Here is a 27,462-nt window from a genome sequence, read left to right on the forward strand (position 1 = left end):
TGAGCCAGGGCCATTCTATCTCTGACCTTGGTCTTACGGTGTTTTCTGACTCAGTATTTAATGGGGACAGAATCTCAGTTTTGCAAGATGCAAAAGCCAGTAGCTGAACTGTGAAGATGGCTGCACACCAGTGTGAATGTACTTAACACCAGCGAGCTGTAGGCTTAGAAATTATTAACATGGTAAATGATACAGGTTTCTTGAGCACAATAAAAATTCAAACAATGGAGGGAGAGTAATTATTTACACTCCAGGAAGATAGGAGAGAAAACAACAGTAGGAGAACTCTTCAAGACATGTGTATAGTAGAGAGTGAACCTTGCCCAAGAGAAATTGGACCTTTGCTCTCAACTCTTATGAGGTGACCTCTAGGCTCCTAGAATGTTCTGCCCCATAGGAGTGCTTGTGTGCATGAGGGCTTTTGGGCCTCAGGGCTTGAGTACTGTCTCTGGAAGAGACTGAAGAATAAAGGTGAGCCTTGTGGCTGTATATGACCGCACCCCAGCGAAAACTGAGCACTCAGGCTTGGGTGAGATTCCCTAGTTAGCAATATTGGTGCGTGTTGTCACACAATGGCTGGGAGGAGTAAGTGACGTCTGTGAGTCTCCAAGGAGAAGGCAACTGGAGGCCCCATGTTTGGACCCCTCCTGGATCTTGCCCCATGCAACTTTTCCTTGGGTTGGTTTTAATCTGTATCTTTTCACTGTAATAAACTGTAACCGTGAGTATAACAGCTTCCAGTGAGTTCTGTGTGTCCTTCTAGTGGATTATTGAACCTGAGATGATTTGAGGAATACTTTAACTTGCAACAGGTGTCAGAAGCAAGGGTAATGGTCCTAACTCTTTGGAAAACAATGTGATAGTTCCTCAAAAAGTTAAACAGAATTACCACGTGACTCAGCTATTCCACTACTAGGGTATGGACACCAAAGAATTGAAAAGAGACTCAAATAGATATTTCGGTACCAATTCATATAGCAGCACTATTCACAATTGCCAAAAGGTGGAAACAACCCAAATGTCCATCAGTGGGTGAATGAATGAACAGAATGTGGTGTATCCATGCAGTGGAATATTACACATTCATAAAAAGGACTGAAACTGTGATACATCTACCATGTGGACGAACTCGGAAATCGTTATGCTGAGTGAAAGAAGCCAGTCATAAAAGGCCATGTATTGTATGATTTGATTTATGTGAAATGTCCTGACTAGGTAAATCCATAGAGAAAGAAAGCAGATTAATGGTTGCCAGGGGCTGGGAGGAGAGGGGAATGTGAGTGACTGCTCATTGGCATGGGATTTCCTGTGAGGTGATGAAATATTCTGGAGCTAGATAGAGGTGAGTGTTGGACAACTCTGTGAAGATACTAAAAACTACTTGTAGTGGGTCAAACTGTGCTCCTTCTCAGAAGATACATCCATCTGGAATTTCAGAATGAGATCTAATCTGGAATAAGGATCTTTGCAGATGTAATTAACACAAGGATTTCAAGGTGAGGTCATCTTGGATTGGCAGTGGGTCCCAAATCCAGTAACAGGTGACCTTATAAGAAAAGATCAGGGGAAACAGACACAAGGCACAGAGAAAGGATGAGATGACAGAGGCAGAGGTTGGAGCGATGGAGCCACAAGCCAAAGAAGGCCAAGGATGACCAGTAGCCACTTGAAGCCAGAAGAGAGGCCTGGAAAGGATTCTTCCTCTGACCTTGAGAAGGAAGCAACCCTGCCAACGCCTTGATTTTAGTTTTCTGGCCCCTAGAATGGTGAGAATCAATTTCTGTTGTTTTAAGCCTCCCAGTTTGTGTTAATTTGTTATGACAGCCCAAAGGATCAGTACACCACTGAATGGTACACTTAACAAAGGTAAGCACACACCCACACACACACACAACCCACCCCTTCTGCCGCCTTCCCCATCCCCACCAACAACAATCCGAACCTCTAGCACTCAGCCCAAACCCTCCTGTTGCCCTGTGTTCAGGATGAGTCCGATAGTCCACCGTATGCTTGTTTTCCCCTCTGCTCTTTTTCCTTCTTTCTCAGCTTTTAGACTATCCGTCTTCTCTGTAGTTCCCTTCATCTTTTGGCCTCTATTAACAATTGTGAAATGATGCCACCCACCGTCTAAAACAGGCAGTGGTGTACCACATGCTTCAGTTAAGTGAGGGCTCCAGAGGACTGCAGAATGAACAGACGGTATGTAAAATATACTCTGTCCTGTTGGGAACTAAACTGAAAACTATTTAAGGAACAACTAGGCGCTGTGAAAACGAATCACATGGAAAGATCGCCATGATTTTTTTAATGAAAAGAGAAGGACCCAAATAATGTGTAAGGTGAGGAACAATTTGTGTTAAAATTTTGAAAAACTTGGAAAGATACACAAAGATGTGTTGAGAGAAGCTATATCCAGGGTGGGGGCACTGGGGACCCCGAGGTTGGAGGAATGCTTGTTTGTTGCATTTTTGCATTCCTTTAACATTTCGGTCAAGCATTTCATCGTATGGATCACATTTCCACAAGAAACTCATGCAACAGAACTCAAGGAAACAGGCTTTCTAAATTGTCATGCTTCTGCTTACGCTGCGGTGCCTCAACCGCAGCCCTGTTGATGCTTGGAGCCAGATCTTTCTCTGCAGTAGGGGCCATCCTGCACATTGAGGGATGCTGAGCAGCACCCCTGACCTCCACCCACGAGATGGCAGTAGCACTCCCCCAACCAAAAATCTGTCTGAACATTGCCCAGTGACCCCGAGGGTGGGAACTGCTCTGTGTGATAACCTCTATGATGCGACAGGCCCATTCCCTGTGCCCACCCTTCTGTCAGCCATACCATCTTTCTGTTTCATTCATTGACCTCATTCATTCATTGCAGAAGAAAAATCTAGAAGGCAGTTCTGTGTGACTGCTTCTCAACCACGACTGGGCTGAGAATTAGCACAAATTTTGGCAAAAATCTAGACCAGGATTGGCAAACTACAGACTACCCCCCCCCCCCCAACAAAGGGACAGTGACAGCTGCTTCTGAGGAAGTTGGGTTCTATGTAGGAGCTCCCAGTTTATTTTTGGTTTCCTTTGACTTTAATGAATGCAGTGTTTTAGACTCTACACGTAACACAGTATTTATCATTTTTGCTGTTTGTAAGTGTGCAATTATGGCATTAAATGCATTCACCAGGTTGTGTGACCGTCACTATCTACACCCAAAAGTTTTTTCATCAGCCACGGTATAAACTCTCTGCTCGTTAAACACTAACTCCCTTTGCCTTCCGCTCCCACCCCACCCAACCCCACCCCACCCCACCCTGCCCCCGGGGCCCTGGTAATCTCTATTCTACTTTCTGTCTCTACGGATTTGCCTGTTCTGGGAACCTGATCTAAGTGGAATCCTGCAGTATTTGTCCTTCTCTGTCTGGCTTACTGAAATGCAGCTTCTTAATGATCAAATTAACTATTAACTCTAAAGGGTGGTGTTGCCAGATCCTGTGGCCTGGCAGCCCCCTGCCAAACAGGGAGACCCCACTGACCACAATGCCTGGGTTCCTTCCCTTCGTCCTCTGGATGGGGCTGATGACTGTGCCTGTTTTCACGAGGTAGCCCCTGGACCAGGCCTCCTCTCCTGCCGAGAAGCCCTTTCACCCCGGCTCCATCCACAGCCCACATTCCTGCCTTTTTGGTTAATTGGAACTGATTGGGTTCCAGGCAGTTCCGGAAGCGCCCCCTCAGCGACTGCAAAGACCCCTGATGTCCTGAGGATTAGCTCAGTGAACCGCCGACCCTGAGCAATTAGAGCATTTGCTGGGACTGTGAGCACGGCCGCTGTGGACCCAGAATTCAGGCCAGGACGCCCAGGTTGGGTTTGGCTTGTGCTCAGCGAATCCCAGCGTCCAGTTAATCCCCATCACAGGGAACCCAGGCCGGTGTTCATCCCTCCTCTTCCTTTGGGGTTTGCTTTCCTTCTCCCTGTGCTGAGTTGGAATGTTTGGATTCATATCGTGGGAGAGATTCATTTAATTTTCCTCTCACTTTTAACGTTTTAGAAATAAGACTCTTCAAGAACGCTGTCTTCTCCCTCCAGGAATCTCCCTGTAGGCATCACAGGCACTCTTCTGATGAGCAGGTGGCGGGCATGTTACTCCAGGAAACAGTTTATTCACAGCAGGGAGCCTGTGATGTCTCCTGACTCCAGCGGGTTAGCTCACCTGGCCAGAGGCTGCTGGGAGGTAGGGAAGAGAGCTGAGCATCTCCCCAGCATCCGCGGCGACAGGATGAGAGTCCACGTGGCAGGCCCGACAGACAGACAGACACCTATCACCCCTTGCTGCCCTGTGAAGAGGACACAGTATCTGTTACGGGTTGAATCATGTCCCCTAAAAAAATGGCATGTTGGAATCGTAAGTCCCAGTACTTTGCAATGTAGCCTTTTTTGGAAATAGGGTCTTTGCAGAGTTAAGCAGGTTAAGATGAGGTCATTAGGCTGGGCCCTAATCTAACATGACTGGTGTCCTTATGAGAAGGGAAATTTTGGACATAGAGACAGGCATAGAGGGAAGACTGTGAAGATATGGAAGAGGGAAGCCGTCTGAAGATGGAGGCAGATATTGGAGTGATGCGGCCACAAGCCAACGACACCTGGAGCCCACTGAAGCCGGAAGAAGCAAGGAAGGATCTTCCCCTACAGCCTCTTGAGGGAGTGCAGCCCTGCCCACATTTGATTTCAGACTTCAGGCCTCCAGAACCATAAGAGGAGAAATTCCTGTTTAATGCCACCAGTTTGTGGTCTTTTGCTATGGCAACCCCAGGACACTCATCCAGCAGGTAAAAGCCAAGTGCACCTGAAGTAGCTGAACTTTTATGTCCCTCTGTGCAGCCCCCTCCTATCTGGGGGTGCAACCCCGACTCTGGCAAAGTTTGAAATATTGCAAGAATTACCAACATGTGACAGAGACATGAAGTGAGCAAGCACTGTTGGAAAAATGGCACCCATAGACTGGCTCGATGCAGAGCTGCCAGAGACCTTCAATTTGTTAAAAATGCAATATCTTTGAAACACAATAAAATGATGTATGCTTACACAATTGTTCCTCAGTGTCCACAGGGGATTGGTTCCAGGACCCCCCTGCAGATACCAAAATCTGCAGATGCTCAAGTCTCTTATATAAAATGGCATAGTATATTAAGAATTGGTGGGTTCTGCATCCTCAGATGCAGAGGACAGACTCTATTACGAAAAAGGAGAAAAAACTGGGAAGGGTAAGAGGGTGAGGAGATTGAGGTGTCAGAACAGCAGTTGCATGTCTTAGTGAGGAGGTAGTGAGTTTTGCCATGAGAGTATCTGGGTGAAGTGTTTTACAAGCAGAGGGAACAGCCAGTGCGAAGGCCCTGGGCCAAGAGTGCCCTGGCCAGACTGAGAGCTTTCAGGGGGTTTGGAGCAGAAGTGAGCACTCTGACATTTGTTTGCATTGTTTGGTGTGATATGACCCAGAGTTGGCAAACTACAGCCCTGGCAGCCAAATCCAGCCTACAGCCTGTTTTTATAAATAAAGTTTAATTTGTCCTCGCCATGCTCATTCATTTACATATTGTCCATAGCTACTTTGATTCTCCAATGGCAGAACTGAGTTGTTGTGAATATCCTGTATGAAACCCCTTTCTGTGAAAAGAGCGCAAGTGGCTTCTGTTTACCACCTTGATCCCTGACTGATACACGGTTATGACACAAAAAAATTGTTACACCATAAAACCAGACACAATTTCAGCCACCCTCAAGAAGGAATGTGGTTGGCTGAATAATATCCCCCCACCTTCGAAAGCTATTTGTCCTATTCCTCAGAACCTGTAAATATTAAGTTTATGACAAAAGGGGCTTTGCAGATGTGATTATGTTAAGGATCTTGACATGATGACAAAATTATTCTGCATTTGTAGGTGCGTCCTAAATATGATCACAAGGGAGTGTCCCTTATGAGAGGGAAGCAAAGGGCAGTTCATACAGAAACAGGAGATAGTGGTGACAGAGGCATGAGGTTGGAGTGGTCCAGGGAGGGTCACGTGATTAGGAGGCAGCCTTAGATGACCAGAAAGTCAGGGACAAGGATTTTTCCCTTGAGCCTCCAGAAGGAACCTACCCTGCCAACACCTTGATTTGACCTGGTGACCCTGGCTTAAGACTTCTGGCTTCCAGAACTATAAGAGAATAAGTTTGTGGGGTTTTAATAATTAAAAAAAATTTTTTTTAATTGAAGTGTAGTTGGTTTACAATGTTGTGTTAGTTTCTGATGTACAGCGTAATGTTTCAGTCATATGTATACCTACATACATTCGTTTTCATATTCTTTGTTTTTATAGGTTACTACAAGATATTGAATGTATTTCCCTGTGCTATACAGAAGAAACTTGTTTATCTATTTTTATATACAGTAGTTAGTATCTGCAAATCTCAAACTTCCAATTTATCCCTTCCCACCCTCTTTCCCCTCTGGTAACCATAAGTTTGTTTTCAATGTCTGTGAGTCTTTGATTTTGTAAATAAGTTCATTTGTGTCTTTTTTTTTTAGATTCCACATATGAGTGATATCATATAGTATTTTTCTTTCTCTTTCTGACTTATTTCACTTAGAATGACAATCTCCAGGTCCATCCATGTTGCTGCAAATGGCATTATTTTATTCTTTTTATGGCTGAGTAGTATTCCATTGTGTAAATATACCACAGCTTCTTTATCCAGTCATCTGTCAATGGATATTTAGGTTGTTTCCATGTCTTATCTATTGTAAATAGTGCTGCTGTGAACATTGGGGTGCATGTATCTTTTTGAATTAGAGTTCCCTCCAAATAGAGGTAGCACCTCGCACCAGTCAGAACGGCCATCATTAAAAAAGTCCACAAATGATAAATGCTGGAGAGGCTGTGGAGAAAAGGGAACCTTCCTATGTCGTTGGTGGGACTGTAGTTTGGTGCAGCTATTGCAGAAAATAATATGGAGATTCCTCAAAAAACTAACAGTAGACCTACCGTATGATACATATAAATAATTTTCCATTTTAGGTTACTACCAGCTGTTGAATATAGTTCCCTGTGCTACTCAGTAGGACCTTGTTGTTTATCTATTCTGTATACAGTCATTTGTAGCAGGCTGGTTGTCACTTGTTATAGCAGCTGTAGGTAACAAATACAGATTGTTTTATAGGTTGTCCTCTCATTGAACAATATGTCATAGATCTTCCACTTGCGCATACATAGCTCTCTTCTTCTTTTTATCAGCTCCCTGCTATCTCATTGGGCCGAGGTGACCTTCTTTACTTAGCCGTTCTCTCTCCTGATGGACATTTAAGTCGCCTCCAAGGTCTTGCTGTTGCCTGTCCGACTTCTGAAAGTTTCATTCACAGCGTGGTACGCGAGCATTCATTAACTGCATTTGGTCTCTTTTCCTCTTCTTGACTGATTAAAAATGACTCATGTGTGTTCCTGATGAAAAGGGCCCTGGAGATTATCTGCCGCCCCCACCCACCACCCCCACCCCACACTCCGCTCCCTCCACGACCTTGGCCTGGGACCAGTTCCCAAACAGCTCACTCAGCAGATGTTTGATGATTTCAGAAAGTGAAAGGATCGTGGGTCATGTCCGTCAACTCTCTGCAGAGCCCCCTAGGACCACGCCCGCGGCGATGCCCATCAAAGCCGAGTCGGGAGCCTTGACCACATCGTGACCACAAGGCTTTCCATCCTTATTAGACCTTCAATCACTTCCACAGTGGATTAGCTCAACTTACAAACCAAACAAATGTTTTCCTGTCGGCACCATACTCTCCCCCAGAGACTGAGAAGCTTCTGGCCTCCCAGTCCAGAACTGACCTGGCTGCAGGCCAGCAATTTGTGCAGTCACCCAGCGGTGTCTGCACCAGCCTCCCAGAGCTGCCTTGAGAGGCCCGGGAACATGAGGTCTTTAGAATCAGCGTCCGCAGATTTGGCGTCAGGGATGGTCAGGGTGGGGGGCCGACCTAGGGCATTCCAAGGGGGCCCCAGGCAGTGGCTGAGCCAAAGCCATTTGCAGTTATTCTGCAATCACAAAGCAGAATAAGACATGTCTTGAAGAGTTCTGAAGATACACTATGCAAAATGACTTGTGAAATGACATGGTGTCCCTGGAATAGAGAGATAAACTTTATTTTTAATAGAAGCGCATTCAGTTTACAATGTGTCAATTTCTGGTGTATAGCATAATGTTTCAGTCATACATATACATACATATATTTGTTTTCATACTCTTTTTTATTATAGGATACTAGAAGGTATTGAATATAATTCCCTGTGCTATACAGTAGGACCTTGTTATTTATCTATTTTATACATGGTAGTTAGTATCTTCAAATCTCTAACTCCCAATTTATCCCTTCACACCCACTTCCTCTCTAGTAACCATACGTTTGTTTTCTATGTCTGTGAGTTGGTTTCTGTTTTGTAAATAAGTTTATTTGTGTGTGTGTGTGTGTGTTTTTTAGATTTCACATATGAGTGATATTACATGGTATTTTTCTTTCTCTTTCTGGCTTACTTCACTTAGAATGACGATCTCCAGGTCCATCCACGTTGCAGCAAATGGCATTATTTTATTCGTTTTTTTTATGGCCGAGTAGTATTCCATTGTATAAATATGCCACAGCTTCTTTATCCAGTCATCTGTCAATGGACATTTAGGTTGTTTCCATGTCTTCAGCCTGGTCCGTCTTTGGGCACCTGGTTCACTGGCTTGGTGGGCAGTGTCCATAGGGTTGATGAGAGAAAGAAAGAAGGGGAAGAAGCAGTCACCTCATCTGGGGGCTGTCTACACCTGCCCAGGTCACCTGGGGACTCTCTGTACCTGTCTACACCTGCTCACCTCACCCAGGGGCCCATGGGTCAGACATGCCGTTGGCCCAGTGGCCATCTCAGGCTCTCCCACTCCAGACCTAGTCTCCTGCAGAGCCTGGTGAGTCTATCCACAGGAGCAGAGGGTGCATGGAGCTGCTGGTGGCCTGGTGACTCTTTAGTTCCCTCCTGGCCCAGGGTGTGTCCAGAACATTCCTGGCACTGAGCTGGCATCTTCCCCAGGACAGAAACAGCCTGACCGCCGGAGCCGGAGCACTCACTGTGGCACTTTTCTTTCCAGCCTGTTTGCCCAGAAAGTAGAACCAGCCAGGATGCCCATTTGGGGCTGAATTGTCTGGCCCTCAGTTTTCTCCTCCATCAAACCTCAGAGATGGCATGCCATCTGAGGCTGGTTCCTGCTCTCACCTCTCGGGAGCCCCTAAGAACAAATGGTTGGGCCCGGATCAAGGCCCAAGGGGCAGACAAAGGTGCCATCCCACCAGACGCCAGTGCCTGGAGGGGTCTGACTCTGAGTCATGCTGAGGGCTCTGGTGTTGGTATCCTCAACTCCTCCCAGGACAGATGCACACGCCATGGCATGGTACTCTTCCAGGAGGTGCATGGCCTCAGGTGAGGTGTAGACAGCCCCCGGGGGAAGAGGTGCAGACAGCACACATTACGGGGACTCACTGGAGGCACAGTCACCCAGCTAAGGGAGCCTCCCAGGAGGGGCTTCACGACGATGTAGCACCTGGACAGGACCTTAAGCCTGAGAAGGAGCCACGCGGGTACAGAGGGCATATCAGAGAGTGGCCACTCGAGGGTGACCTGCGGAGGCATGTCAGGGGTCTGCCCCATGATGATGTGGCTGCATCGGGTCCCCAAGGGAGGCAGGCTGACAGTCCATTTGGGGTCTGATGATCACGGAGGGTGCGTCTTTTGCCCTTAAGGTGAAAATCTGGCAAACTGCGGTTTTAAGGATTTGATTTTGAGGATATCCGAGCAGATGTTTCCGTTGTCAAGTCTGGAAGAGTGAGGCTGGTGCATGTTCTCAGAAGCACAGGCAGGGCCCCTGCAGGGCCCCAAGGCCGCCCTGATGCTGCCCCAGGGTCCACAGCTGACCTGAGAAATGACAGTCTGGACACGACCCACCTGGGGACCGCCTGCCTATCACTGCCTTCGCTGGGCCTGTGTGCACTCACAGCCCCAAGGATACCAGATGGTCTCAGTGGGCCAGGAGAGGAGCTTGGCTTGATCTCTGGGTACCCCTCACCCCAAGATGCCCACAGCAGCTGGACTTGACCCTCTCTGCTTCCCCATGCCACTGAGAGCAGGCATGAGCTCCTCCTGTCAGGGCGGGGTGTGCTCAAAGTAGCATCAGGGGACAGCTTCTCCCAAACCCAGGGCAGGCAGAGTCCAAGAGCTGGCCTCAGACCCATTTGTCCCACCCAGCAGAGCTCTCAGCTGCCTCCCCCTCCTTAGAAAGTCTTGGCCTATATCCCATTTTCCTGCATCTCTGCTTTTATATTTTTTTAAATGAAGTCTAGTCAGTTTACAATGCTGAGTCAATTTCTGGTGTACAGCATAATGCTTCAGTCATACATATATAATACAGATGTTCCTTTTCATATTCTTTTTTCATTATAGGTTACTACAAGATATTGAATATAGTTCCCTGTGCTCTACAGAAGAACCTTGTTGTTTATCTATTTTATATATAGTAATATCTGCAAATCTCAAACTCCCGATTTATCCCTTCCCACCCCCTTTACCCCCTAGTAACCATGAGTTTGTCCTCTATGTATGTGAGTCTGTTCTGTTTTGTAAATAAGTTCATTTATGTCTTTTCTTTTTTAAATTCCACATATAAGAGATATGAATTTCTGTTTTTTAAAAATGTATGTTTCTGTTTTTATAAACAAATTTTTGAGGTATAGCTGACATAAAATACACTGCACAGATGTGAAGTATTCAGCTAGCTAAGTTTTGACACATGGACCCTCCTGGGAAACCATCACCACAATCAAGATAGTGGACACAACCATCACCCCCTCCAAGTCCCTCGGGACCTGAAAGAAAACTGTTTGCTGTACGCTACTCACAGCACTTCTGACACCAAATGTGTGGGTTTTCATACCAAGTAATTCTGACACTAACTTCCCAGAGTTAACGCAAACCCCGAAAGTGAAGCCCTCAGTGCCATAAGACTGTACCCACGTGGGATGCCAGAAATTGAATATAGTTCCTTGTGCTATACAGGAGGTCTTTGTTATTTATCTATTTTATATATAGTAGTGTGAATCTGTTAATCTCAAACTCTCAATTTATCCCTCTCCTCCCCTCAAAAGATTCCACTTTTCACAGGTCACATAGCTGGGAAAGGCGAGAATCAGAATTTGAACTTATGTCTGGCTCCAAAATTCACTTGCTCCCCTGGACCCCTGGACGGCTGCCCTGTGCTGGGGTCCCTCTGAGATCCTGGCCACCCTGGGTGTGCTGGGTTCCTTAGCAGCAAGAAGCATTTTTTCTTTTTCTTTTTTTTCCTTTTTCTTTTCTTGAGGTGAATTCACATACCATGAAAGTAACCATTTGAAAGCAAAAAACAGTTCAGTGGCATTTAGTATATTCAAGTTGTTGTGCAACTATCACCTCTGTTTAGTTCTACAACATTTTTTCATCTCCCAAGAGAAACCCTGTACCCATTAGCAGTTATTCCCCTTGAATCCAGAAAGCAGCCAGCGGTCAAATTTTCCAATCTGACCCCCCTGTATCTGTCCCTGTTGCAAAGACCAAGGTGTCCCTGCCAATGCTGGCAGGGTGTCCCTCGGTTGGGGTGGGAAAAGGTGACCAGGCTCTTTAAGTGGAGGTCTCCCAGCTCCTGCTCCATGAATGATCCCAGATAAAGAGGAAATCCCAGCTCCTGCCCTGGGGTTTCCACTTCCGAGAGGTCCAGGGTGTCTGCGGGGCCGCACTGGCTGGGAGCCAGCTCTCCTGCTCTGCACAGACCAGCACCGTCCCCTGTAGCCTGTCCAGGTTCCTATGATGCTGAACATCTCAGCACATTTCCCAGCCAAGCAGAGCCTGTCACTCCTGGAACAGCCTGACTGAGGAAAACCTTGGCATTCTGGGGGGGCGGGGACGGGGGCGGAGTTCTGGGAGTTGGGGGAGCGCTTCCAAGCACAGGGACCCGATGCCAGGACGGACTTGCTAGATCCAAATTTCCAAAGCAAATTCACCAGCTCCCTTTTGGGCTTCAGGTTGCTGCCCAAGAGGCACGTAGAGCCTGGGCGTGGCCAGCAGTACCAGACTGCCCAAGAGCCATGCCTGGGGCTTCTTTTTCTTGAAAAACAGCTTTAGTGAGATATTTTTCATATCATACAGCCCCCCCACTTTATTTTACTTCTCTGTGATTTTTAAAAATTCTTTTTTAAAATTTATTCTTTATTCCTGGTTTATTTATTTATGGGGGGAGTAATTTGTTTGCTTTTAGTGGTAGTACTGGGGATTGAACCCAGGACCCCATAGCATGCTAAGCACACACTCTGCCACTGAGCTATGCCTTCCCCCCACCCATTTTAAAGTGCCCAAGTGGTTTTTAGTATATCCCCAGAGTTGGGCAACCTCCATCACAGTCCATTTTAGAACATTTCCATCACCTCAGAAAGAAACCCATTCCCATGAGCAGTCACCCTGCATTCCTTCCCCCAGTCCCTAGCAACCACTAATCTACTTTCTGTCTCTGTGGACGTGTCTGTTCTTGATATTTCATATAAATGGAATCACACACTGTCTGTCTGTGTGTGTCTGGCTTCTTTCTCTCAGCCTGATGTTTTTAGAGTTCATCACGTAATAGCGTGTGTCAGTGCTTCATTCCTTTGTATGATTGAGTAATATTCTGTCATATGGATGGACCACCTTTTGTTTATCCATTCATCCATGGACAGACATTTGGGTTGTTTCCACCTTTTGGCGATTGTGACTAGTGCTGCTGTGGACGTGCGTGTGCAAGGATATGTTTGAGTCTCTGTTTGCAAATCTCTCACGCATATGCCTATGGGTCGAATTGCAGGATCGTATGGTGTTGCTATGTTTATCGTATTGAGGAATTGCTGTACTGTTTTCCACAGTGACCACACCATCTTACATCCCCACCAGCAGTGCACAAAGGTTCCAGTTTCTCCACATCTTCACCAACACTTGTTAGTTTCTGTAGTTTTGATAGTAGCCATCCTGCTGGGTGAGAGGTGGTATCTCACTGTGGTTCTGATTTGCATTTCCCTGCTGACTAATGGTATTGAACAACTGCTCATATGTTCATCTGCCATTTGTACATCTTCTTTGGAGAAATGTCTATTCAAGTCCTTTGCATTTTTTAAAGGTAAAATTAAATTTGAAATTTAGTCCTGAGAAGAGTGTCTTTGTTTATTTTACCTGGAGCCTTGGGCCACACCGAACAGTCTAATTTATGATGGGGGCCTCAGGCCATGTGGTCTCAGCTTGACTTCCAGAAGGTCTGGAGACTAAAGGTCAGCTACACGGGCAGTTGACTATGGAGACTCCCAAAAAACACGCTGGATGTTGAGTCTTGGGTGAGTGTCCCTGGCTGGCAGTACACCATGTGTGTTGTCACACATCACTGCCAGCAAAGTAACTTTCCTGACTGCACTGGTGTGGGGGGACTTCTGGAAGCCCATGCCTGGATTTCTTCTAGACTCTGCCCCATGCGCCTCTTCTCTTGGCTGATTTTAATCTGTATCCTTTCACTGTCATAAACTGTGACTGTAAGTATAACAATTTTCAGTGAGTTCTGTGAGTCCTTCTAAAAAATTGAACCTGAGGGTGCTCTTTGGACTCCTAAACTTGTACTCAGTGTCAGAAGTGAGGGCCGTCTTGTGCCTCCATTTCACTCCTTGACACCAGGGTCTTCATCATGAGGCTCTGATTTCCCTTTTGTCACTGGTAGGTATTTTGCAAGCAGATCCTTTGTATCGACACCAGTCATCTCTTCCTTCCACTCCTTCCATCATCAGCCTTAGAATCTATCACGATCCAGCCTGAACCAGCCGCCTCTGTGGGCGCTGACAAAGGGCACTTCTTTATTCCCATGTCTCCGTTTATTTGTTGATATTCTATATTGTTGGCTCTCCTAGTGACTGACAGCCAATAAAAATGGGCTGTGACTCATTACTTGCTAGAACCCATGGTGTGATGGCATCTTTCTAAACATGGCTTTCTTGTGGGGTGGGGATTGTGTGCAAAAAATCCAAGGATTTGGTTTGCAAAGTGAAAAGGTTGGGATCCTCTAAACCAGTGGTTCTCAACCGGGGGTGATTTTACTGGCTACTACTGGGTCTGCTCAGCATCCCGCAAAGCACAGACAGCAACCCCTTTCCCCGCCCACGGCAAAGAATGACCTGGCCCCAAATGTCAGCAGTGCTGGGGCAGAGAAACTCTGGAACAAAGTCTTAAAGCTGTCCTTACTGGTTTCCTACGATTAGATCTATTCTCTTGTGAGTCTGAGTGGGAGCGCTGAAGAGTTTGTTGACCAGCACTGAGATGCTGTGCCTGGACCACTGTTCTCCTCAGGAGCCAGCTCTCCATCCTTTGCTGGCTTTGAAGGAGCAGGTGGCTTGCCACCGAAGCCATCTTCTAACAATGGGTTGCCCACCAACTGTGGGCTGGACATTGTCACACTGTGTTGTCTCATCCAATCTCCTCAACAAACTATGTGAGGTCAGGCATGGAATCTGACCTCTAGGATGGCCCAGGAACTTGCCCCTCTGGTCACCCAGCTGGTGAGTGGCAGGAAGTCCAGACAGATCAGGCTTGTCCTTCTCCCTGGCTTCCTGAATGTCCCACCAAAGCCTGGCCGGACTCCAGGTGCATTTGGAGAGATGTAGAATGCTGCACAGTCCTGTGTTGGTTGGTCTCTCTGCTCTCTCTCTTGATTCTCAAAGGTTCTTCCTCTTTTCTGAGCCACAAGTGTCTCTTAAAACCACAACCAGATGATCACATCCCTGCTTGCCACTCCCCTTACCTCCTCATCCCTCTTTAGATAAAATCCCACTCCTCCATCTGAAAAGAGGCTCAACATCACTAGTTATCAGGGAAATGCAAATCAACAGCACAATGAGATACCTCTTCACATCTACCAGGATGGCCAGAATCAAAAAGTTAGACATCAACAAGTGTTGGTAGGGAAATGGGGAAATCGGAATCCTTATGCACTGTTGGCAGGAATGTAATTTGGTGCAGCTGCTGTGGAAAACAGTTTGGTAGTTTCTCAAAAAGTGAAACAGAATTACCCCATGACCCAGCAATTCCACTCCTAGGTATAGACCTAAAGGATCGAAAATGGGCATTCAAAAAAAACTTGCACAGGAGTGTTCATAACCAAACAATGAACATTCACAGTTACCAAAAGGTGGAAACAACCCAAAATATCCAGTAACCAGTGAATGGATAAACAAACTGCAGCATATCCATACAGTGGAATATTACTCAGCCATAAAAAGAAACAAAACCTTGATTCATGCTACAGCATGGATGAATCTTAAAGACATTATTCTGAATGAAAGAAGCTAGACATAAAAGACCACAGAGTGTATGATTCCATTCATATGAAATGTCCAGAACAGGTATATCCACAGAAATGGAAAAGCAGATTAGGGGTTGTCAGAGACTGGGGGAGAGGGGAATAGGCAGTGACTGCTTAATGTTCACAGGGTCTCTTTTTGGAGTGATAAACTCTTTTGCAACTAGGTAGAGATGGTGGTTGTATAATTAGTTAAGATGAGGTCATACTAGGTTTGGGTGGGCCCTCAATCCAATAGGACAGGTGTTCTTATAAGAGAAGGGAAATTTGGACACACACACACACACACACACACACACACACACACACACACACACACACACAGGAGAGAAAGCCCTGTGACAGTGAAGGCAGAGATTGGAGCAATGTATCAGCAAGCCAAGGTACGCCAAAGATTGCCAGCACCCACTAAAAGCTGGAAAAGAGGCATGGAATAGATTCTCCCTCATGGTCTTCAGAAGGAACCAACCATGCTAACATCTTGATTTTGGATTTCAGGCTCCCAGAACCATGAAAGAATAAATTCTGTGGTTTTAAGCCACTCCCTGTGGTTTTATGTTATAGCAGATATAGGGCACTAATACAGACCTCAGAAATGATTATTGCATCTACAGCAGCATTCACTCTGCAGTGGACTAAAACTGAAAATAACAAGAAAGCCCTCCGCCCACATGTGTCTGCCCTCTGCACTGCTGTGAAATTGCTTGGACATTTTCCCCACGCAAAAGAGCAGGACACACCATACATAGAAGCAGCATCGGGTGGAGCTGGATTTGGGGAATCTGCATGTCAGAGATCACATTCTTAGCATCTGCCTTGACCTCTGCTGAACCCTGGGCTGAGCACCTCCGGATGAGGTGTATGAAATCCACTTTCTCATTACTGATCTTTACTATTTCAACTGCAAAGTGGGATTGAGCTGTTTGGGACTTCTGTGAGATGCTGGAAATACAGAGCTGGAGATGGAGGGAGAAAAACGAAACAAAGATCTACCAATCTGGGCATTCCCAAAGCACACTGTTTGCTTGTTCAAAAATATGTATGCAAGCAAGTGTATTTGTATATATTTCCATATGCCATTTTTGCTATATTGAGGTATCACTGACATACCATCAAATTTACTTGTTTTCAGCACACAAGTCAATAATTCTTTTTTGTTTTGTTTTGCTGGGTTTATTTTGGGGGGTGGTAATTGGGTTTATTTACTTTTTTTTAATGGAAGTACTGGGGATTGAACCCAGGATAATATCACTGTACTATCACAGGTGTGAAGTGGTATCTCACTATGGTTTTGGTTTGCATTTCCCTATTGATTAGTGACATTGAGCATCTTTTCATGCACTTGGCCATTTGTATATCTTCTTTGGAGAAATATCTGTTTAGATTCTTTGCCTTTTTTTGAATTAGGTTATTTGCTTTTTGTTGTTGAGCTATAGGTGCTCTTTATATATTCTGGATATTAATCCCTCATCAGATATATGATTTGCAAATATTTTCTCCCATTCTAAAGTTTTGTGGCCTAAATTCTTGTAGCTTAAGCCACCCAGTTTCTAGTCATTTATTAGGTGCTCTTCTGCCCACACCTCTGCCAGACCAGGAATTTGTATATGACATGTACATGTGTACACACACACACACACACACACACACACCATTTTGCTTGTTGTTGGGGAAGGTGAATGCTGCCCCTGCTCACCCCCAGTCCATGCCAGCCCCTGCACAGCCCCCTCAACCATCTGCTACAGCAGGCCCTGTCTGTCCTGAAGTCCCCACTGCCTGCCCAGGGCTTAGCACTCACGGACTGGCCAGGGCTTGCCCCAAACTCTGTGGAGAGGGCTGATGGAATATGTTGCCTGGAGGACTCATGGTATCTGGGAGCAGGGAGGGTGCAAGGGAAGTTTCTGGAAGGAGCAGTTCAGCAGGCAAAAGAGGAGGGCAGAGTTTGAGCAACGGCAGGCAGTAGGGGTTGGCACAGAGCATCTAGGAATTAGGGGGAGGCAGGAGCCATCAGGGCAGCCCAAGTTTGGACTTAATCTCGAAAAACAGAGAGCCGTCAGGATTTGAGACAGGAGGACTGGGTGGTCCACTCTACAGTTTTAGATGTTAGGCCCTGGTACCTGGGGGTGGGTCTCCTCACTAGAGGGACCACCTGGGCCAGCTGGGAAGGAATTTTGAAGAGGGACAGGATTTGGACATGACATAAAAAAGAGGTCTCACCCCCTGCAGAGGGACTTACCGCAGCAGGGCCATCGCTGAGTTGGGCACCCTGGGAGGGGCAGGAGGAGGCACCCCGCTCTCAGAGAAGGAAGGGAGCTAGCTCTCCCTTGCTATTTGCCAGAGGGTAAAGGGAGGCTCAGAGATGGAGGGGCCTGGCCTAGGGGATCTGTGGATGGCGAGGGTAGGGAGAGGGAAGTGAGGACTGGCAGTCAGGCGCCTGGGAGCAGCTGCGGGTGTGGAAGTTTCGCCTCCTGGCCAGCCTCATTTTCCCCAAAGGGCTCAGCTCCTCAAACCACGTGCACTGTATAGGTTGCTGGGTCCAGGCTGGGGCAGCGGTTGTGGGGACGGGGGCGCCCTGCCGGGTGTGGGGTGAAGACGGCCCGGAGACACAGCGCGGCCCAGGGTGGGGCGGGCGGGGCTGGTCCATGAAGGGAGGGAGTGCGAGGGGAGGCGGCCAAGCAGGGCGGTTGGAGGGGGGCAGTCCAGGGAGGAGGCGGGTTCAGAGAGAGCGCTGGGTCAGATTGTGGGGGTGAAGAGGGGTACAGGTTGTGTCGGAGGAGGCGGAGGGGGATGGGCCGGGTCCCGGGATGCGTCCAGGCAGAAGGCGGGGCGGGTCCCAGGAGGGAGTGGAGGAGAGTCCGCGGAGGGAATGAGTCCAGGGAAGGGAGCGGGGGCGGGGCAGGGTCCGCAGAGGGGGCGGGGCAGGAGGCCGGGGAGGGCGCGGCCGGGAGTGGGTGAGCGGGGCGGGTTCGGGCGGGGCGGGCCCGGGGACAAGGCGGGTCCGGGGAGGGGGCTGCTCCCCGGCTGCCCCAGCCTGGCCGGGCGCGGAGCGGGGCGCATGGCGCCGGGCTCACGGCGCGGGGGCTGCGAACAAAGGGCCCCCGGCGGCGCAGTGGCGACGGCCGCGCTCGGACCCCGGCCCTGGCTTGGCCCCGGCCCGGCCCCCTCCCGGGGCGCGGCGCCCCACCAGAGCCGGAAAATGTGGGGCGCCCTGCTCGGGCCGCTGCTCCGGCTCCTGCTGCTGCTGCTGCTGCTGTCGCCGCGGGACGGCGTGCGCGCTGCGCAGCCCCAGGCCCCGTGAGTAGCCCCGGGGCGACCGAAGAGGCTGGCTGCCTCCGCGGGGTGGGGGTCGCGGGGACTGACTCAGAGAGATTCAACGACCTGTCCAAGGCCACACAGCCTCCGAGCTGGGCGGCGCTAGAGCCTTGACCCCGCAATCCCCGTGGGTCAGACTGGGAAGGGGGAATCCTGAGGCTTCAGAAGTGGCCCCGTTGAGGTGCAGGGACTCCTCAGCGCTAAGGCTGCGGGGCCACCCCACCCCGCCTCGCCCAAGGCTGTCTTCTTGGGTGGCAATTTCTAGTTGTCCGTGGCATGAAGGTAAGAGGTGCGTGTCTTGGCTGAGAACTGAAAGGAGAGACCTACCGTTCCGTTTAACTTGAGAGGGCGTGGTGGTGATGGGGGGAGGGGGGAGGGAATGCTTGTTTTGCTTACACATTTTTCTTGAAGTTTGCTTACACAGCTTCTGGTGGGTCGACACAGCGAGGAGGTGAATTAACTGGCTGCTAAGGAGAATTTCCCATGAGTTGGCTTCCTAGGGAATACTCCCAGACCTGCCAAGTTTGGGTGAGCCCTTCGGGGTTGTGGGGCTCAGGAGCCCTGCCTCCGGCTTCCCCAGCTTAGCCGCTGGGTCCAACCCCGCCGATATGAGCCTTGTTCAAGCAGCCCTTGTATAGGAGTTCCCAGAAAGCAGGTCAGCAGTAAGACTAGGTGGGCGGAGGCATCTCCAGCGCTGCTCCTTTGGATTGCAGTTTGAAAAGTTGGGACACCATGCTGCCATTCCAGCCATGGGATTTACCTCCCTGGACCTTGTGAAACTGAAATGGCCAATTTTTGTCCTGATGCTTTCCAAGCTGGCATTCTGTTAGAATAGCAGTTCTAAGCCAAGGGGCGATTTTTGTCTCCCTGGGGTCATTCAGCAACGTTTGGAGGCATTTTTGGTTGTCATGTCTAGAGGGAGGCAATGCTGCTGGAATCTACTGGGTGGAGGTCAGGGATGCTGTTAAACATCCTGCCATGCCCAGGATGGCCCCTTACCACAAAGCATGATCCTGCCTGCAGTGAGAGACCATGCCTGATAAGGACCAAGTTCAGAGTCCCTGTGTTGCAGTGTTTTAAGCAGTTCTCAGGAATGTTTGTCTCTGACTAAAGTTGCCCTGGGATCTTACCTACTGTTGAGTGAAATAGAATCCCCAGTGATGGGAGACACACAATGATCAACCCAGGGTTCCAGATTAGCTGGCCTCTAAGCCAGAGCTGTGGCCCACCAGCCTGTAGGATCCTGTTTTAGGAATAGCCCTGCATACCCACTTCTCTGATCCATGTGATTTTTATGTGAGGACTCCCTGGTGCCAGAAAGTCCCGTGGCTTTTGCATACTGTTTTAAGACCAATACTGCCTACACTTTACCAAACACCATCTTTCCCAGGATGGGACCTCCCAAGACCAAAGGAGAAGCCAGTGTCAGCCCAGATGCCAGGGGGTGCATCAGGTAGACAGTGATCGGCTGGTGAGCGCTCCAGCGGCTGCAGTTCCTGAGCTGCAAGGAAAGTTAATTTGGTCCCGTCAGGTTCTCTGGGCCTTTGGGTGGACGCACTGACTCGGTTCTGTTAAGGGCTTTAAAAGTGCCCAAGGAAAAGGCAAACCAGTTTAGTGTATTTCCTCCCAATGTTCTTCCACGCTCAGCAGGTGCTATGTGGGAGGCCCTAAGGGTCAGCTGGGAGCCAGATGGAAAGATTCTGTCCTGAAGGTGGCCATATTTCAGTGCTGTGGTGGGACAGGACACACGGGAACTTGGGGTCATTGCCCGTGCAGGGCAGCGTTGGAGTCAGATAGTGCATAACATGTGCCTGGGGTGGTTGCGTGCTCCGGACAGTACAGTTACGTACCCAGGATCATTGCACGCCCTGTGCACTGCTGAGGCTAGACACTGCACGGAGGACCCTAGGGGCGTTGCCCCCTCTGATCAGTGCTGGAGCTGGTGCTGCACATCATGTATGAAGCATGGGTGTCCCCACATGTTTTCCCTTTCTCCTGTTCCCTTCTGGGGCCTGTAGTTCTGCACCGTTGGAATCATGCTGCCTTTTCTGCCAGGCCCTGGGCATCTGCCATTGCATTGTGAGCAGGTCACGTGGTTCTGGATGAACCTTTGTGATTTTCCACTGGAGGCTGCAGAATAACAGGAGGCAAGTCAGGTGGGGAGGACCTAGGCCTCCAGGTTAGGTACCTTAAGGGGACCCCGGGGCCCTCTCATACCTAGTTGTGTCATCTGGTGCATGTTTCTTCTCCCTTTGCAAGGTCAGCTTTCCCACCTGGAAAGTGGGATAATGACACCACTCTTTCAGAAATGTCTTCACAGTCAAGCTGAGGATTTTCAGAAAGAGTGGGCTGTTTTGATTCCATTGTACGTGGTGCTTTTCCTGTTTCAAGCCATTTAGTTTGTTTTCAGGGTCTTGGTCTTAAAATTAATACTGCAGGAAGCTCCTTGCTTCTTTCTACTGGGTTCCAGAGTCTAGCTGCCTGGGTTTATATCCTAGTCTCTTACTGACTCAGACACATGACTTGGCTTTTTTGGGGCTTCCTTTCTGACTCATAAGTGAGAGATGTTAGCCTTTCTCACAGGGTGTCTTTGAGGATGAAGGGGGATCCTATCAGTTACTCAGCCTACAGGGGAGTGTTTTAGTTTGTGGGTGTGGCATGTGCAAAGGTCCCGTGGCAGAAGGAGCTGAGAAAAGAGACCAGAGGCCATAATACAGAGATCGAAGTGGGGTTTGGTGTTGGGTAGATCCAGAGAAGCCAGATTCTTATGGGGGTCTTCCGAGGTAAACAGCCTCAAGGACACACAAAGTGGCAGTGCTGTCAGTGTGATTGGGCATAGGTGGGAGTCCACCCAGGGTGCACCCTGATTCAGCCAGGTGATAGTGAGGCTAGGGGTGGGTCAGACAGCCTTTGGCCTTCACTGTGGTTCTCCTCTCTTGCAGGGGCTATTTGATCGCCGCACCCTCTGTCTTCCGCTCAGGAGTGGAGGAAGTCATCAGTGTGACCATCTTTAACTCCCCAAGGGAAGTCATGGTCCAGGCTCAGCTGGTGGCCCAGGGCGAGGCGGTGGCGCAGACCCAGGGAGCCATCCTGGGTAGGTCCCTGGGGTGCCTGACCAGGGCTTCCTCTCCCTTTGCAAAGTGGTTTTTAAGGCTCAGGCAGTGTTGGAATTGCTTTGCTTCCTCCCCACCCAACATCCAGAACCTTGGCAGGGGTCAGAGGGCGGGTTGCATTCTCCCCACTTTGTTGGTGGAGAGAGTAAGGCCCAGGAGGGACAGCCACCTGCCCAGTCTAGGAAATCAGAGTGCACTGTTAGCAGCTCAGGTTCAGTGGGCGCAGATCTGGGCACCCTTTCACATCAGCTTTGGCTGGAGGTGGGAAGGGGGCCCAGAGGGAATCTTGTGACCTTCCCAGACCTTTCGTTGAGCTTCTAGCACTCCTGTGGTGTTAGACCCAGATCTGGGCTCACCGCCAGCCTGCCACTGAGTTGAGGTCAGGCGCTGAGCCAGCCTCTCCCCATCCCCTCCGTAAACTTCAGATAACAACAGCGCTGGCCTCCTGGACAAAAGTGCCAAGAGCAGGCCCCTGCCTCAGGGCCTGTAATCTAGCAGGGCAGGTAAATCATGCTTCGTGCAGAGTGTGGTGTGGCCACAAGAGGTGCCGAGAGAAGATGTCAGGCCTTCAAGGCTTACAAGGCAGCCGTTGTCCCCTGGGGATACGTCGGTGAGACCAGCTTGAAGGGAAACTAGAACGACTTAGGTACAGGAGGAGTGTAGGCAGTCTCGACTCCCCGGGCCAGTCCTGAAACCCAAATCAGTTTGGCTTCAGCAACAGAGAGTTTATGGGCTCTCATAATTAGAAGACTCGACTGGCATAACTGGCCGAGTCTCCCAGCTCCACTTCTGGGTGGGCCTCTGTCTCCTCAAAGCTCTGAGGGAGTCGCAGTTGTGGGACCTCTGGGGAAAGTTCCAGGATTCCTTCTGATTGGCCCCGGTTGGGGCATGTGCTCAACCCTGAACCAATCCCTGTAACCAAGGGGAAGGCCTGTGCTGATTGGCCCATTTTGGATCACGTGCTTGACTCTGACCCAATCACTAAGGCTAGGGGCAAGGTCTGTGTAGGTCTGCACGGAGTCCCAAGAGAGATGAGCAGAGCCCCACCAAGACTCATGAATTGGGAGCTGGGCAGGTGGCTCCTCCAAGGAAATTGGCTTATGTTAGCAGGAAATGGGGAATAGACACAGGGAGGCAAAAATAGTGGATTCGTAATCAAGTCCTGGAGGCCAAAGAGCCCGGACAGGTGTCAGAACAACAAATGACTCAGTTTGGGTAGACTAAAAGGTTGATGGGAGACGAGTTAGATCCACTGGAGTGAGGTCCACTGGGGACCTCAGTCTCCTCTTCTTTCTCTCCACCCTCCTCCTTGTTCTTCACCCCCGGAGTTTTCTCTTTGCTCCCCTCACAGCTTACCTTGGACAGGGGCCAGGGGTGAAGTGAATTAAGTATGCAGGCTGGCCAACTTTCCCCTGAATAGCTCGGCTTTGTCCATCCTCTCTGGTCTTCAGTCCTGGCCAGCTTGGAGGAAACCTCTCACTTCTGCCAATCCCAACCCAGCCCAGGCCAGACCAGCACGACCTAGGGTGTGTGTTTGTCCACAGAAAATCCTTCTGGCTTAAGAAAGCCCCAATTAGTAAGGCTGCAGCTCATGGAGGCAGGAAAACACAGCTCCTAATTTAACTGTTCTTGTTTTGTTTTCATTTTTTAGATAAAGGGACAATTAAACTCAAGGTAAGCTATGAATTTTTAAAATCAGAAACTCTACCTTGGAAGTAAAGAATTGAATTGGAATGGAACAAGAGAAGTTGCATGTGTTGCGAGAAAAATCAATAATGGTGATGTAAAAAAAAATGAAGAAAAACTTTAGAAAAGGGGAAAACTCACCCATAATCTCATCGCTCATAATTTTCACTTTTTCATGTTTCCCATAAATCCTTGTCTGCGTAAAGACATTTTCTTTCTTAGTTGCAATTAATGAGTATATTGTGGTCTTTCCTGGGATTTTCTCGTAACACATTGCAAGTATTTATATACTTCCATGTGTCCAAGTCTCTATATTGTAATTTGCATCTTATTGTAAGAAGCATCCTACTGCATCTTTTTTATATACAAATTTACTAACAACCCTCCCACCCCACCACACACACATCACTTGTACACAATTAGATTTTTGTTTTCAGGGTTTTGATAATGTAATCCAAAAGTTGACAGCATCTTTGTGCGTAAAGCTGTATTAGCATTCTGGATACCTGCCTCAGGCTGAACACCCTGAAAGAGGAACTACCAGGTCAGGATCCAATCCTCTTGCTGGGTCCTGTTTTGTCGTAGAAGACACAGCATGGCACCACCGGCTGTCCATTAGAAACCAAATTTCCCACAGCCTCGTTGGCATTGAATATTATTACTTGAAAATTATTTTACATCCCAGACTGCATGTAGGTAATTCTATGACATGGGTTTTTAAACTGGAATCCTTGGATTTCAAGGCGGTCGTAAGCCCTTAAATTGTCTGTATTTTCTGGGTTAGCTAGTCCTTAACGTTTACCAGATGCGCAAAGGAGTCCCTGCAATGATGGGCTAAATGGACAATCATTTAAAATTATAATGTGTCCTACCCTGGTAATCAGACTGAAGTCTGAGGCGGTTCCTCTTCCACCAAATGGGATGTTTCATTAGTGGCTAATTGCTGTAGGGTGGCGGTCTTCCTGCCCTCTTGTCAATGTTAGAATTCTTTCTCTGGAACTCCCTCCCAGAGGTGGTTTTTACTGTGTCTGGAGACATTTTTGTTTGTCATAACTTGGGAGGGTGGGGGTGGGGGTTGCTACTGGCTTCTGGTGGATGGAAACCAGAGATGCACCTACAGTGCACAGGACGGCCCCTCCCCATCCAGCTCCAGATGTCAACAGTTGGGAAACCTGGGGTAAACAGGCTAGAGACACCCTTGCCGGCTTCCTATGAACAAGTCTGTTTTCTTGTGACTCAGAAAGCAGGGCTGCCCCAGACAGGAGTTAAGATTATGCTCTATCTGGGGCCACGGCACATGAGGGGGAACTCTCTACAGGATAGATGCTGTGGATTTGTGTAAGAAACCAATGAGGGGCCGTATAACTCTGGGAGAGGGGTCAGGGGATCTTAACACTAGACTAGAGATTCTGTAAAGGGTCTTGGGATCCTCAGCGTTTAGAATAGCTCTGGTTAAGCCTATCTCAGTGCTGGGGGTGGGGTGGGGAGGGATTCTAACCCCCGCCCCCAGGGGCCACTGGCAGGATCTGGAGACATTTCTGATTGCTGTGACTGGGGGTGAGGGTGCCACTGGCATCTGGTGGGTGGAGGCCAGGGATGCTGCTCAGCACCCTGCAGTGACAGGACGCCCCCCTCCCCCACCACTGCAAAGGATGATCCAGTCTGTTTAACATCAGTCGTGCCAAGGTTGAGAAACTGCTTGTGGAACCATGGTGTGGGCATCAGACGAGAAGCTGCTCTTGTGGATGTCGGACCCCCCCCCACCAACCCATTGCCTCCCCCTGACTCCCCAGACCTACCTGCCTTGGGGACCTGAGCACTTCTGAGTACACATTCTGGAGGCCCGTGCCGTGGGGACCCAGTGTTGGCTGCCACGGGTGGTCCACGTCTAGTCTGTGCCTCACCCTTATTATCTCTGCAGCGAAGATGGTGGGTAGAGGCCCATGGTGGGACTTTCAAGAAAGCCTAACTAAAACCTCGCAGGGTTTGTTTTATTCAGATTTTTTTCAGACTTACCTGTGCATCTTGGTAACAAATGTCTTGAGCATCTATTAAGTCCCAAGCACGAAGTCATACACGTTCCCTGCTCTCAGCCACCAGCCTTACTGGTGACAGGCAAAGGGTGGGTCAGACCATAAACCCCCGATTATGTGAATATGATCCCCTCAGAGAGTAGTAAGTGTTCTATTTTATTTTAAAATATGTTGGAGAAAGCGAGTGCTGAGGAGGGCAGGTAGAGCCACATTTTATACAGCAGGAGGGCCCCCTCTGAGCTGAAACCAGGAGGAATAGACATGCAGGGATCTGGCGGAAGGGCATTCTAGGCAGAGGGAACAGCCAGTGCAAAATTCCTGTGATAGGAAAGTGGCAACAAGAGACAGCCAGTGGCCTGGAGTGGAGTCAGCCAGGAGCCATCATAAGTGATGGGAGGGAGAGTTCCAGGGTGTGGGGTCAGCCCTCACCTGAATTCCTCTGCTTTGGGTGGTCTCTATTTCTGAGAGAAATCATACCATTCCCACCATCCATGGGTGTCTGTTGCAGACCATGCCTTTAAGGTCACAATCACCCACCTGCACAATAATGTGTTGGAAGCTCAGAAGGTCCCGTGAGTCTGGTGGCTCCTCTCTCGGGTATACTTGGATGCCCACGGAGTCCAGTAGTCTGGGACCCACACCCAGAGCCCCAGGGGCCTTCCTGGCCTGGAGGGGCTGGGTGCTGAGCGTCCATCTGGGTGGTGGACAGGCCTGTGGTGGCACTGGCCCCACCACACGGCCTTTCCCAGAGGGCAGCTGGCCCCAGGGAGCCTCTTGCTTTAGCTGGGCCCCCCCACCCAACCTTTTGCTCTGAGCTCCCAGAGACGCCAACTTTGCTGGGTCATCTCCCCAAGGGATCTTGGTCCCCGAGCCCTTGGCTGTCACTGGTGCTAATGGAGTGAACATGAATCACTGTGATCGGGGGTAGGGGTGGGATCAGCTCAGGCTAGAACATTCCGGAAAGACCTGTAGGAGCTGGCAGGTGCAGGACCGGGTAGGACTGCCACTTTGCACTAAGGAGACTTGATTAGAAATGGCGGCTTCGCCGCTTTTCAGACCTGGGGCAAGTCACTTCATGTTCCCAAAGGTCACATCTGATCCTTCCGGTTCTCAGGGGCAGCCTCTTGTCCCCCAGCACCCTGCCCCCCAGAACACGGCCCCCATGGCCCCCGCCAGCTCCCTCCTACCTGCCCATGCCCCTTTCCTCTCAGTGGCCTGAGACTTTTTCCTCCTTGAATGAAGGTCTTTGGCCGATGCTGAGAGGTTTCCAAAAATAGGGGCAGATAAGGATTTTTTTTTTTTTTTTTATCAGAGTAAGGGGTTTATCCTCCGGTTGGTCCTGAAGGTTAACTGTAGTTAGGAGGGACCCCACAGGCCTGAGAAGTCCCATCCTGAAGGTGGCAGGGGGCAGGCAGGGTCTCTCTGATGTTGTTCAGAGCAGACAGGAGGGGACAACCAGAGAGAGGCGCTACAGGGATGGAGGGTCCAGGCACACCCCAACCTCATCCATAAAATGGGCACGTGGGTGTGAGGACGGGTCAGATAAGTCAGCAGAACACTTAGCATGGTTGTTCACTGTGATGGTGACCAGGGCCTTTTCACCTCTTGGGGAACTGCATGGGTGGATGCTGACAGACGACTGGAAGAGGAACACCCCACATTTGGATGGTCTTAGGAGCTGGGGGCACATGTAGCTCCCATGTGAACTGTCGACCACATAATGTCCACCTGCCAGGCTTCCAGGGATGACCTCGAGCATCACATTGGTGGCAGGTGTTCACATCTGGGGAGCTATGAGTTTTGTCTGCTTTAATCCCAAAAGGAGCTGCTGTAGGTTATGACTCACACACGGATGTTCTGCTCACCACCTAAA

The 27,462-nt window shown here is 49.2% G+C and overlaps 1 protein-coding gene across 3 annotated transcripts in view; it reads left to right on the forward strand.

The window, feature by feature from the left end:
- Nucleotides 1-18,439: 18,439 nt before the first annotated feature.
- The window catches only part of CPAMD8 (C3 and PZP like alpha-2-macroglobulin domain containing 8), a 76,070-nt gene continuing 67,047 nt past the window's right edge, over nucleotides 18,440-27,462 (forward strand). For all 3 annotated transcript variants that reach the window (XR_004314295.1, XM_032465347.1, XM_032465348.1), the window contains exons 1-3: nucleotides 18,440-18,739; nucleotides 21,700-21,851; nucleotides 23,522-23,544. Coding sequence is in view for 2 of the 3 variants with exons in the window: in XM_032465347.1 (XP_032321238.1) it covers nucleotides 18,501-18,739; nucleotides 21,700-21,851; nucleotides 23,522-23,544 (414 nt within the window). In the remaining variant the exon portion in view is untranslated. The remainder of the gene's footprint in view (nucleotides 18,740-21,699; nucleotides 21,852-23,521; nucleotides 23,545-27,462) is intronic.

Source organism: Camelus ferus, chromosome 22 (genome assembly GCF_009834535.1).
Source record: "Camelus ferus isolate YT-003-E chromosome 22, BCGSAC_Cfer_1.0, whole genome shotgun sequence".
In the NCBI taxonomy this organism is placed as follows: Eukaryota; Metazoa; Chordata; class Mammalia; order Artiodactyla; family Camelidae; genus Camelus; species Camelus ferus.